Here is a 13,085-nt window from a genome sequence, read left to right on the forward strand (position 1 = left end):
TGGGGCAAGAGGCGACAAAGGCGTTGGCATCCTCTCTCAGGGTGGGCCACCAGAACCGCCGGGCAATGAAGCTGAGGGTGCGGTTGGATCCAGGGTGAAAGGAGAAGCGTGACGAGTGGCCCCACTGCAGAACCTGTGAGCGGACAGAGGTAGGAACAAAGAGACGGTTATGGGGACACTGACTGGGGCCTGGCTCTTTAGCCTGAGCTGCGATGACCACAGACTCAATCTCCAGCTGCGCAGCCCCAATAATGCGATGTGAGGGCAGGATGGTGTCTGCCTCCTTGGGGTGTTCATCTGCACAGAATAGTCGGGACAGAGCATCAGGCTTCACGTTCTTGTGGCCAGGGCGATAGGAGAGGGTGAAGTCAAACCTTGCGAAGAACAGCGACCAGCGAGCTTGCCGAGGATTGAGTCTCTTTGCAGAGCGGAGATACTCAAGGTTCCTGTGGTCTGTCCAGACGAGGAAGGGTTCACAAGCTCCCTCCAGCCAATGCCTCCATTCCTCAAGGGCCAGCTTTACGGCCAGCAGCTCCCGGTCACCGATGCTGTAGTTCTGTTCAGTGGGGGTGAGGCGGTGGGAGAAAAAGGCACATGGATGAACCTTGTTGTCCTCGGCAGATCGTTGAGACAGAACAGCTCCCACACCGACATCTGAAGCGTCAACCTCCACAATGAACTGCCGAGCAGGGTCTGGATGAGCTAGGACTGGGGCTGAGGTGAAACGTTGTTTCAGGGTCTGGAATGCATTCTCAGCTTCAGGAGACCAGTTGAATCTGACTTTGGATGAGGTCAAGGCAGTGAGGGAAGCTGCCAGGGTGCTGTAACTCCGTATGAAGCGCCGGTAAAAGTTTGCAAACCCCAGAAAGCGCTGAAGTTCCCGACGAGATGATGGCGTTGGCCACTCCACCACTGCCTTGATCTTGGGGTAGTCCATCTTGAGAGTTCCGGCTGAGACCACGTAACCAAGGAAACCCACGGTGTCGCGATGGAACTCACATTTCTCTGCCTTTACGAAGAGTTGGTTCTCAAGCAATCGTTGGAGAACTCTGCGGACATGTGAGGTGTGTTCAGAGAAAGACTTCAAAAAATCAAGATGTTGTCCAAAAAAACAAAAACAAACTGCCGACACAAAAACAAACTGCCGACACGCACTTTAGAGTGCTGGAACATAGGAGATAGGAAGTGCTGACCAAATAAGGGGATGGGTGGAAACAAGGACAAATGACAGACAGTTAAACACAGAGGACATGGGGAACAGCAAAAGCAAACAAACACAGGACAGTATACAAAATGGCCACCAGGGTGTCACAAAGCCACTCAAGCCAGATGAGGAACCAACGGATGAAAAAAGTTTGGATTGGCCTGAGCGTGCCAGTGGTAGAGCTACATCATTCGCCAAGCTCCCGTTTTCATTCCACAAGCCTAGAGTGCCCCATGCGGTTCTAGATGGTACTGTGTGTATACATATATATATATATATATATATGTATATATGTGTGTGTGTGTGTGTGTGTGTGTGTATATATATATATATATATATATATATATATAAACATATATGTTGCATTTGACAGTCACAGTGCCAGCAAAACAGTATGTTTATAGTCCGGAACGTATAGACTTATCTGAAAATAGTATATCATTTTGGTAACACTTTACTTGACGGGTTCTTTCATAACACATTCATAACAGCTGTCATGAACTGCACATGAAGCATTCATGACTGTTTCACGAAACATGACTCAACATTCATACCAACACTTTCATGAATGTGGAAGACAAAACGACGAAAACTTGTCAAAATAAAAGTCCAACAATCTAGTAATCTGTATTATGAATCCTCTCCAGTGTTTGTAAACATCTCATGATTATTTTATGAAGTCTACTTCAAATGTCACTTGTGAAGTATTCATCATACTGGGAAGTGAACTACTGACCATCTGTGGACCTTTGAATGGTTGGACATTCCTGTTTTATATATCTACACAGTCATTGGTGTAGACAATTATGCATTCTTCAGAGGTTACTATCATAAAATAAACAAACAGACAAACAAAAAAACAAAATTCTCCTGGACACTGGACTTCCTCGTTGACTGAGATGTGACACGATCAGTTTGGCTAAAACAAAAAAGACAGCAATGCTGCTTTGCAATTGTTGGACTTTTATTTTGACAAGTCTTTGACGTTTTGTCTTCCACATTCATGAAAGGGTTGGTATGAATGCTGAGACATGTTTCATGAAACAGTCATGAATGCTTCATGTGCAGTTCATGACAGCTGTTATGAATGTGTTATGAACGAACCCGTCAAGTAAAGTGTTACCATTATTTTTAAAGGGTTGGCATTATGGGAATGTCTAAAAGCCTTCCCATGACGTTTATGTCATGTCGCCGGTATGTTTATCGCAAGAACGTCGCATTGACAATTAGAAGACGTTCCCTCAGTCTCTGCAGTGTCCTGGGGACATGCTTTAGACTTTCCAAATAATGTTTGCAGGACGAGACAGGAACCCTATGCATTCTTGAGGACATTCGGTGGGGACCTGTAGAGGACATTGCCATGGCATTATTTTGTTTGCTTGGAGTGTAAACTCCACCGTGCAAAGAGAACATGTTATTTAGGCAAGATACAGTCTTATATGACCCTGGGGTAATTGAGGCGAGCTATCCCAGCTGGTAATTGAAGCGTTCCGTTCCGTCCAGTTAATAATCACTATTATCAATGGAATTAGCTACACCAGACACAACAGTGGCACGTACATTAGAAAAAAAATAGACCAGTCTTCTAAAATGGATTTTACGCGTTGCGAACAGAACGCTTCAGTTATGCACCTGGTATTGCTCCCCTGTTATGCTGGAATTGGAGTAATGCTAAAGTGTCATGAATCACACTTGAGCCCCGACATACGAAGATTCCTGTGCTCAGGTTTCTACGTTTGGTTGATAAATGAGGGCCCATGTCTTTTCAAGGAAGACTTTTAACCGGCAGACGCACAGAGAGACACCTGGTGCCCGGGTAGAACTCTGGACCCCCATGATGGAGCAGCGATAAGGGAACCCCACTGGGACCGTGACATTACAGTATGCAATTGAAAAAAAAACTACAATGTGCTCCCTAAACTAAAGTGTTACTGAAAAGTGTATCTCTCTCTCTTTCTCTCTCTCGCTCTCTCTCTCTCTCTGTGTGTGTGTGTGTGTGTGTGTGTGTGTGTGTGTGTGTGTGTGTGTGTGTGTGTGTGTGCTCGTGTGTCTTTGACAGTGTCACAGATTAAAGCGTGTGGCACATCAGCTCAGTGTCCTGATTCATCCAAATGTGTCCACATTGAAGAGAGATTTTACTGTGAATGCCTAAACAGTACTATACCCAGTATCACTGCAGGCACATTGGTTTGCAAAGGTAATATTGCGACAAAGTGTTTGATTAGATACACATCGATCATTTTGTTAAATATGCACACACAAGCACAAAGGCCTAATCAGCATTTAGCAGTTCATTTTTAAAGCAGCCTCAATTCACTTAGCAAATTGCCCATATTTCTGATCAAATCATAAAAGTTGTTCACTGTAAAAACTGCTTATCTAATAAAATCTATTCAACAAGTATTATTAATCTTATATCAAGATCAAAAAATCTAGTTGGTATTTGTTTCAGTATAAAGAGACTTACATAGAACTTTCTCATAAAATAATTTATCTTAAATTAAGAAGAGTATGACTTAAAATATCTCATCCTGAAAACAAGCACATTTGTCTGCCAGTGTGTTAAGCAAATTTGCTATAAAAACAAGCAAAAATTGTCTGCCAGTGTGTTGAATAAATTTGTCAAGTCAAAATGATCTTTTGAGAGAACACTAGGTAAGTCTCTTCATACTTAAAATAATACCAACAAGTGTTTTTGTTCTTATTATAAGATTGATAACACTTGGTTAGATTCAAAAATTTAATTGCTGTTGATAAAAAGCATAGGTAAACTTAGACTGGATTGATTGATTTATTGATCTGTATAAGAACTGGTAGAATCTCTTTTTTTACTCTTGGATCTCAACTGTCTTCATGACCATCTGAATGTTTCCATCTCATTTTCAGATCTTCACAGGAATGAGGTACATGTCTTTTCTCTCATAACATGGCTGACACACCAGAACAATATTGATCAGACTCACTGGCTTCAGTGAAGATAATGTGACACCAGGTTCTTATAGATAGACCAGCCAGTTGGCAGTTTAGTCTGTGAAAACAAAATGTACAGTTACAATCGGTATCTATTTCCTTGTACAGCAGAATGAAAAGCATATTTGTCTCCTAGTTGTAAAGATAGCATACCGCTTCCCTTAAATAACAAGACAAACACAATACACTTTAATATAGCAACTTGTTCTGCTCGTTTGTTCTTTTGCAAGGCTACTAGGCTACTTTTAGGTTGGGCTACAAAAGATTGGTTTTAGTGTACATTTATCTTAGCTAGCAGTCAGCAAACATATACCGCAATCCTGGGATTATCTTCTATTCTTTGAATTAGTCTCATGCAGAGGAGTTGAATGTGAGACGCCATCCAGCCATTGTAGATTGTAGACGAAGCTGCAAAAACACAGGAGCTAGAGATAAAGGTTCTGCTAGTCCAGTCTTCTTGAAGGAAGGACTGAGTGCCGACAATCGTGGATTCGTTCTTTATGAACAACATTCTTACTAGGGCTGTCAAAATTTCTCAAAAATGGTATTTGAATATTCCCTTCAAAAAAACACATACTGTATATTCAAACCATTCGAACATCTGGATGCAAACTTTGTCATTGACGCGCATTATGTCAATAACAGGACAAATTAATTACTAGAGACATACTTACTTGTAATAGCTAGATTATTTAAGTTTAAACATATTTGACAATGTTTTACTTACAGAAAATCAAGTAAATCAACTAATGGTTCTAAATGTCATTTGAAAGCCACCTATGGTCTGTGATGCCCGATATCAATGAAAGTTAGCATCCAACGCAGTTAGTGCAGGACTAGCTCTCTTGCAGTATGGTGCAAAACATGTGATGCCTAACATTGCAAGTCAATAGAAAAGTGTTGCCATGAAATTATTCAGGACGATTCAAAACTATATTCAACACCTTTTAGGTGGTTGGCTGATGATGGATATCTACACTGACTCAATCTGACCTGACCATTTTTACTATTATTACAAATAAAGCAGAATGCATCATTATAAGTACAGGTTTAAAAATGAACAATAACAACAAAGAATACAGTCATGTTTTTTTTTTTATATATTTTTCCCCATAGATATCGCCTGAGGCTCAATTTAGAAATCTAAACAGTACCATCATGAATTTGAGAGACAATGCTGTTTTTGAGCCACACGTGAGTATTCGTTACTACATCACATATTTTAAGCTTTTAAAGTTAGGCTACAGTGTGCTATTGTGAAACCTTTAGGTTAAACAAAAACTATGCCAACCTGTATACCTAAAAGTCTCTCTGGTGCTTGCTGTCACTTGACTGCAGGTTGTGTCGTCCTTTCTGGAGCATTTAGAAGATGCCCTTACTGATATGGCACAGAATACCAGTAAAGAAAAGCTGGTGGTGTTTGGTGATGCCATGCTGCAGTCCACTGAAAAGCTGGTGGGGGCCCTGGTGGAGCACACGACCACAAACAGCAGAACAACACTGATAACCAAAACCATAGGTGTGCAGTCTTACACTCACTCTCATAAGTAGGCCTATTTGAACCCATGCTAAAGTTGACTAAAAAGAGGAATATAAAATAATATTTTGGACATTGATCGTCATGCCTTAATTTTAAAAAAAATACAAAAAAATACAAACTTTAACGACACCAATTAAAATATCCCCACCATCACATACCCTACATCATACCTAGCGACTGGCATGGTGTGTGTTTTTTTCTTTCTCAGTAAGCCTTTTAGCTGGTTTGATTTGCATTTAGCTCAATGAGCATCAAACTGGAAAAAAAAAAAAAAAAAACACCATGCCAATCTCTAGGGATAGTGTAGGGTATGTGATGATGTGGGGCTATTTTAATTCCAAAGGCTTATGAAACTTAATCAGGATGCATATAGGCCGGATCAATGAAATAAATAAATGGGGAATAAATAAATAGGGATTGGAAAATGTACAATACAGTCTTTATTCACAAAGAAAATGTGTCCTTAAAGGTAGGAATTTTACTCATTATGTTTTATTAAGGCATTAAGATCAATGTCCAAAACATGATTTTATATTCCTTTTTTTTTTGTTAATTTTAGCATGGGTTCAAATACTTATTAGCCTAACTGTATATTTCATCATAAAGTAAAAAACTTCCATCATTATTCTAAAAACACACTTGATAACAAACTTGTTGTAATAACACATACTGTCTTTTTTATCTTTCAGAAGTACAAACTTTCACCATCGGAAAGGACTATAAAAGCAATATGATCATCAATCTTGAAAAAAATAACTCATTGGCTATAGACCTCGTTCGTATTGCAAGGAACAACAATGGTATGCTAATGGGTTTTCATCTCGATCGATATTTAAAGTGGATTTGTATAATTTAGTTTAGAACATTCATTAATAGATAGAAATGACATCAGAAAGTGAAGAAATAACCATAACGTCATAACGTGTATCAGATCACCCCAAATCTTAGAACAAAAACCAGTCCTGTGAGTTTGGCGGCATCATCTCCTGGTGCAAATATTCTTTCCTCCTGCCTAGGCGTATTAAATTTCTCCGGCAATACGGGAACAGATGTCAAGGCTAGGACTGATATGGGCTAGGCCTCTCTTGCAAAGGAAATATGATTACACCTTATATGAAATATGATTTGAGGCCCCAGCCGTGGCGCGACTGGCTGGGGCACCTGCACCGCGCGCCGGCGACCCGGGTTCAATTCCCGCCCCGTGGTCCTCTCTGGATTACTTCAAACATGCTGTTTTTTTATTGAACATTTTGCAAATATATTCCCCATTGGAATTTAACAGCAAACCTTGCTCTTATTAGACAAAAAATCCTAATAAGAAAGATTCTTGAAATTTTGACATCTGGCTTTTCTTGTAGACCCTTAATTATTAAAGGAATAGTTCGGTATTTTACCCTTTACGCCCGTTTTCTGTATTGCCTAGCATGAAAACGAGTGTTTGACACCGAAATCTCGACGATTGAGCAGCTTTAGAATGTTCTCTGTATGGCTTTAACATTTCTCGCTACGTGCATGGACTATTCTGTCCTTAAAACACCCCTAAACGTTTGTTTTTAAAAATGTGTAGCTCATCCATCATGGGACATCCATCCATAACTTTTTGAGTTATCTTGTGAACAAACAGACAAACAAACAGACAGACAAACAAACAAACAAACCCCGATGAAAACATCACCTCCTTGGCAGAGGTAATAAACTTAACTAGCACTTTCTCGTAAAATCATTTGACTTAGTTATTGAAGAGTTTGACTTATTTTAAGATGAGTGTGGGTATAAATAAGTGAGTTTGTACATGTTTCCACTTGAACACACTGAGGAAGGTCCTAAGCCGAAACGCGTCTGTGCAATAAAACATGTTTATATGCAAAGTGCAGCCTTTTTTCTGTTCTGAGTTATTTAAGATGTCTCATCCTGAAAACAAACCAATGTGTCTGCCTCTTTGCCAAAAATGCTTTATTGCAAGAAGTTTGTTCATGTTAAATCACACATTTAACTGTGTTTCTCTGTTAGGATCAGCCGCTGTGGCCTTCACAAACTTCAAGAAATTGGGTTCAGTTCTGACAGCAGACCTCTTCTACACTGTCAGTGATGCAAATAAGACCATGATGTCTGCAGTTCTGAGTGCCTCCCTTCCAAAAACCCCAAACAAAGTCCTGCCAAGTCCAGCCAACATCACAGTTAAACACATCCAGGTCAGTCCATCACGTTCACATACAATGAGATCAATGAGATCAATAAGATCATTGAGATCAATCAGAACATCGGTCAATTGAGATGGGCAAAGCAATGATGTTTTTTTTTTTTTTTTTTTTGTAATTTTGTGTACTCGTTCCACTAAATGATGTACTCATTATGACCACCGCTAGTGTAGCGGTCATATAAGGATTGTTAAAGTTTTGACAATCTGTCATCTACTTACTACCCTTTTGGGTAACACTCCATAATAAGGGTCCTTAATAAATAGCAAACTAATCATTAACTAACCCTTTGTTAATATTTGTTAACTGTTACTAAAATATCTATTTGCCACAAGTTAATGTTTTTTTCATCATTAATTAAATATTAGTTGTTTGCATATAATCTGTATGTTAATGTTTTAACAAATAGAAAACAATCTATTAACTAATATTGTATTAATATTTGTTAATAGTTAACTAAATGTATTTTTGGCACAAATTAACAGTTATTTCTTCCATCATTAAATGTTAAATGTTTATTTACAAACTATATGTTAATATGAAAGTTAATGACATATTATTATTTAACTAATTGTTATTAAACTGTGTTTCTACCTATCCCAATATGAACCACTCCTTATAGGACCCTTGAAGTAGTTGGTTAAGCTTAATTAATATATTAGTAATATATAACTATCAGTATGGAGGACCCTTATAATAAAGTTGGTTAAGTGTAATTAATATATTAGTAATATATAACTATTAGTATGGGGGACCCTTATAATAAAGTTAGTTAAGCTTAATGAATACATTAGTAATATATAACTATCAGTATGGGGACCCTTATAATAAAGTTGGAACAGTAATTATTAATCATTTACAAATATTTATTATAACATTTATCAACGATAGCAAATATTTTACACTGGATCTCTCTCACTGGAAATGAATGATCTCAGCACACATTATTGGGAAGGAGGATGAAAATGCTTTATTCATAAAGTCAAAGAACTCTCAAATAGCTTTTTGCTTTCTACTGAAACACTGACCACTGATGGTTCACCTGATGGTCTCCTGGAACACTGACCATGTTATCGCAGTCAATGATCTGGGAACTGATCAAAAAAGATTGACTAGAATGACAACAGAATGTATAAAATATTAAATAAACAGAGAAAGAGCGAGTGGGTTCAACCAGAGAGTGAGAAAAAGAGAGAAAGACAGAAAGTGTTAGTGAGGAAAGGACTTGGAAATGGAAATGTTGGTTTTGGATGGAGTTGATTAGGCTAAGTGATGGCGTCGGTTAGCACACCCGTGATCGAAGCAGTTTCTTCCTTTAATTTCTTTTATTGCGTTGCCTTCAACAATTGCCATACAACAATAAAGTTATGTGTGGTCTGTAAGGAACCAAAGAAGCCATCATTAGTAATACGGTCACTGTACCACATAATCACTGTCTAATAAACAAGGCAGGCCACATGTTAAACTAAGCACCCCATTTGCATCCAATGCTCATTGGCAATTTACTGTCACATAAAGATAGCCTAAATGAACAGAATAGCTGATATCTTTGTTATATTCTATGAACATAACCATATCTCAATCACACACACAACATAAGACAGGATACATGCATTCAGGGGCGGAGTGGGACACAAAAATCCACCGGGAATATTCTGACCACACCGGCCCCCTACCGAACCAAAAAAATGCCACCACCACGCATTCTTACATCTCTACCTTGCCCTCTCCTTGGGCCTGCTCCTCTCACTGCTCCTGCACCTCCTGCTGCACCTCTCACTGCATCTCTCTGGGTGTGCTCTTCTCCCTGGGCCCCTTGTTCTTACTCTTCCTCATCCAGATATAACAGTATTTGTCTTTTTCTGTTTCCAAAAACATCACCTCCTCCTTCAAGTGTCAATGTAATAGAGAGAAATAACCCCTGCCACTGAGTCTAAGACAGACTGGAATCAGCTGTGGTTGGCCCCATACCCAACATAAATCATCGGTGTACCAAGTATTCAATTGTTTGTTTATTATCAGCTGAGATATATTGTTTTTGAACTGATACCATTGCGCAGGGGTTAAGGTTGGGAATATTGTTTTTAATTGTGGGATGTTGTGTGTTAACATCTGTAAATAATAGAAAAACGATCCATAATTTTGTTGAGAGGTATAACTTGTCTGTTAAGAAAATGTAAGCATTGTTCACTGCCTGCATATTGTGCGGAAACGACATGAAATGTGTGAATGGTATGGCCACAAAAGACGGATGCTGTGCTAACTGGGAGACTTAGAGTTTTGAAAATGTGACAACTGTTTGGACAAATGTTAGCCACTGAAAAAAACTGTAAGCCATTGATTCGTTTGAAATGTAAATTAGTTAAACTAGCTTGTGATATTTTCCGTCTAGCAATAGTAACGTAGTTGAGCTTTGTGTCAGTGTTTTTCATTCTGTCCAATTTACCTGCACTCGTTGATGGCCGTGGACTTGGCTACGGATAAATCTGTTTTGAGCATTTAGATGCATGCTCCTCCAGCAGTCGCTTCTTCTTAATTCTGTCCTTTTCAGACCCCTCTTTCTCTTTCCTCTTCTTGCCTTCCATATTAATCACGCAAGCACCTGCTAATCCGTTCACTATCAAAACGCTACGTTCACTAATACAGGCTAAAGGGCCATGCCATTAAAGGAGGGGCCGCTCATCTATCCCCCTACATTTCTGTAATAGACTTGACCTAGCAAACGTATTTGCGATTCCCAGGAGGCTTTGCTGTTCTATTTTGAATTTATTTGTGACCAAAAGAGTTAAATAACACTTTAATGATATATGAACAAATAAATCAAGACACCCAAAGGCTATACCGATGCACTGATGAGAGAGAACTGAGATGAATATGGCCTGTAATTAATATGGAAGGTAACCATGACTAAGGCATATATCGTAACTAACTGGTTTAAATAGTGGTTGGTAATCCAGTGATGACAAATGAACTTAGGGTGACTTCTTAGTGGACAGAAGTTCATATGGTTACGTCTTCAAACATTAAGTAAAAGTAGATCTACTAGCGGCCGCTCAGGCTCGTCATGGGCCAATTCAAACCTAACATTGGCCGGCCGGCCTGGCGGGAAATGTCCCGAATCTCCCGATTACCACTCCGCCCCTGCATGCATTGACATTACTAGCCAAAGTGAAAGTATAAGTTTCCCTTAAGGCTAATCTCCGCTTAGCATAACGCTAAGTTAGCATTCCAAACGAGCATGACATACATCCATATCCCACCAAAAACAGGCCCTACACATGACTCAGCCTACTGTAAGTATCTCGGTTACTTTCACTTACTTCGTGTTTTGCACGCACACAAGGTGTTCACACAACTCAAACTGTAGGCAATAGGCAGCAAACTCGTTCAGTGATAGCTGCTAACATAATGGCATGGACTCCACCAACGCTGTAACCAGAGAGTCAATAATTAAGGATCTTTGCTGTAACTTAGGAAAACTAACATGAGGCTAAAGTACACAGGAGGACGTTTCTCGGCAACCACACCCTCTACAAAATAAGAGTCTTTCATACAGAGTGAGAGAGACAGAGCACAAGAAAGAGATCGAGGGAGAGTATGAGAGAGAAAGACAGAATGAGAGACAGGCAATAAAAACGGGCAAAAATAAAATAATAATGTCCTCTTTGCATACAGGATTGATGTGCACTGACTTCTTTAGTGTAGGCTAGTTTTCGCATCAATTTGCTAGCCTACATCTTTCAGGACCTTGGTGAACCTTGTGAGTTTCCAGTGTGAGAGACCCATAGCCTACTGATAGTTAGTTACTAATATATCAATTAAGCTTAACCAACTTTATTATAAGGGTTCTATGAGGAGTGGTTCATATTGGGATGAAGGCAGAAACACAGTTTAATAACAAGTAGTTAATAATAATATGTCATTAACTTTTATATGAACATATAGCCCAGCCTAGTTTGTAAATAAACATCTAACATTCTAATGTAAGAAATATAACTGTTAATTAGTGCCAAAACAACATTTAGTTAACTATTAACACAATATTAGTTAATAGATTGCTTTCTATTTGTTAAAAACATTAACATACAGTTTATATGCAAACAACTAATATTTAATTAATGATGAAAAAAACATTAACTTGTGGCAAATAGATATTTTAGTAACAATTAATAAATATTAACAAAGGGTTAGTTAATGATTAGTTTGCTATTAACAAAGGGTTAGTTAATGGCTAGTTTGCTATTTATTAAGGACCCTTATTATGGAGTGTTACCCCCCCGGTAACACTTTACGATAAGGGTACATGAATTCTCATGAATTAATGCATGAATTAATGCATGAATCATGCATTAATTCATCCCTTAATATATCATGAATCATTATGACTTAACATGAATTCACTGATTGTCATGAATGAATTCATGCATGAACAACTCATCATCTTAAGCATTAAGTACGGTTGGCAAATCATTAAGAATTCATGAGAATTCATGTACCCTTATCGTAAAGTGTTACCAAATATTGTCTTCCCTGTTAGGAGATGCATTGTTGCTTTATCTGATGTCTTTCTGATTTGATTGATTGTTTTCTTGGGGGGTTGTTAGAGTCTGGTGCATCAGGGTGTGGTCTCCTGTGTGTACTGGAATGGCAGCGCCTGGGTGGTAGACGGCTGTGATGTCACCCAGACCAACTCCACCCACACCGTCTGCAGCTGTGTGCACTTCTCCACCTTCGCTCTGATCATGCAGGTGGAGCGACCTCCAGAGGTAATGAATAAGGTCTTCACATTTAGCTCTGATCATGCAGGTGGAGCGACCTCCAGAGGTAATGAACAAGGTCTTCACATTTAGCTCTGATCATGCAGGTGGAGCGACCTCCAGAGGTAGAGTACAAAGGTTGTGTACTGATTACCTCATAAATGTGTCCCTGTGTCTTAATTGGTCAAACCTGGCTTATTTAGATAAGTCTCTCCAATTTTAGTTCCATTATTGTGGTTTACGTGAATCCCAGCTTGGTTGCTATGAGAATTTATGCCACAGAAATAGCCTTCTTGATAATTAACTTTCAAGCACACAAATTGAAGCCATTTCGTTTCAGATAATCACCAAAGTTCACAAACAATTTGACAGAACTAAGAGACTTTATGTTAGCCTATTTTCATTAGAATCAACTA

At 38.9% G+C, this 13,085-nt stretch overlaps 1 protein-coding gene across 1 annotated transcript; it reads left to right on the plus strand.

Moving 5' to 3' along the window:
- Nucleotides 1–3,284: 3,284 nt before the first annotated feature.
- On the plus strand, nucleotides 3,285–12,830 carry LOC134077001 (adhesion G protein-coupled receptor E4-like). Its single transcript, XM_062532339.1, has 8 exons — nucleotides 3,285–3,401; nucleotides 4,091–4,107; nucleotides 5,291–5,368; nucleotides 5,513–5,693; nucleotides 6,404–6,514; nucleotides 7,725–7,906; nucleotides 12,517–12,678; nucleotides 12,777–12,830. The coding sequence occupies exons 3-8, from the start codon at nucleotides 5,333–5,335 to the stop codon at nucleotides 12,828–12,830; spliced, it is 726 nt and encodes a 241-aa protein (XP_062388323.1). The 5' UTR covers nucleotides 3,285–3,401; nucleotides 4,091–4,107; nucleotides 5,291–5,332.
- Nucleotides 12,831–13,085: the final 255 nt, after the last annotated feature.

Source organism: Sardina pilchardus, chromosome 1 (genome assembly GCF_963854185.1).
Source record: "Sardina pilchardus chromosome 1, fSarPil1.1, whole genome shotgun sequence".
NCBI lineage: Eukaryota > Metazoa > Chordata > Actinopteri > Clupeiformes > Clupeidae > Sardina > Sardina pilchardus.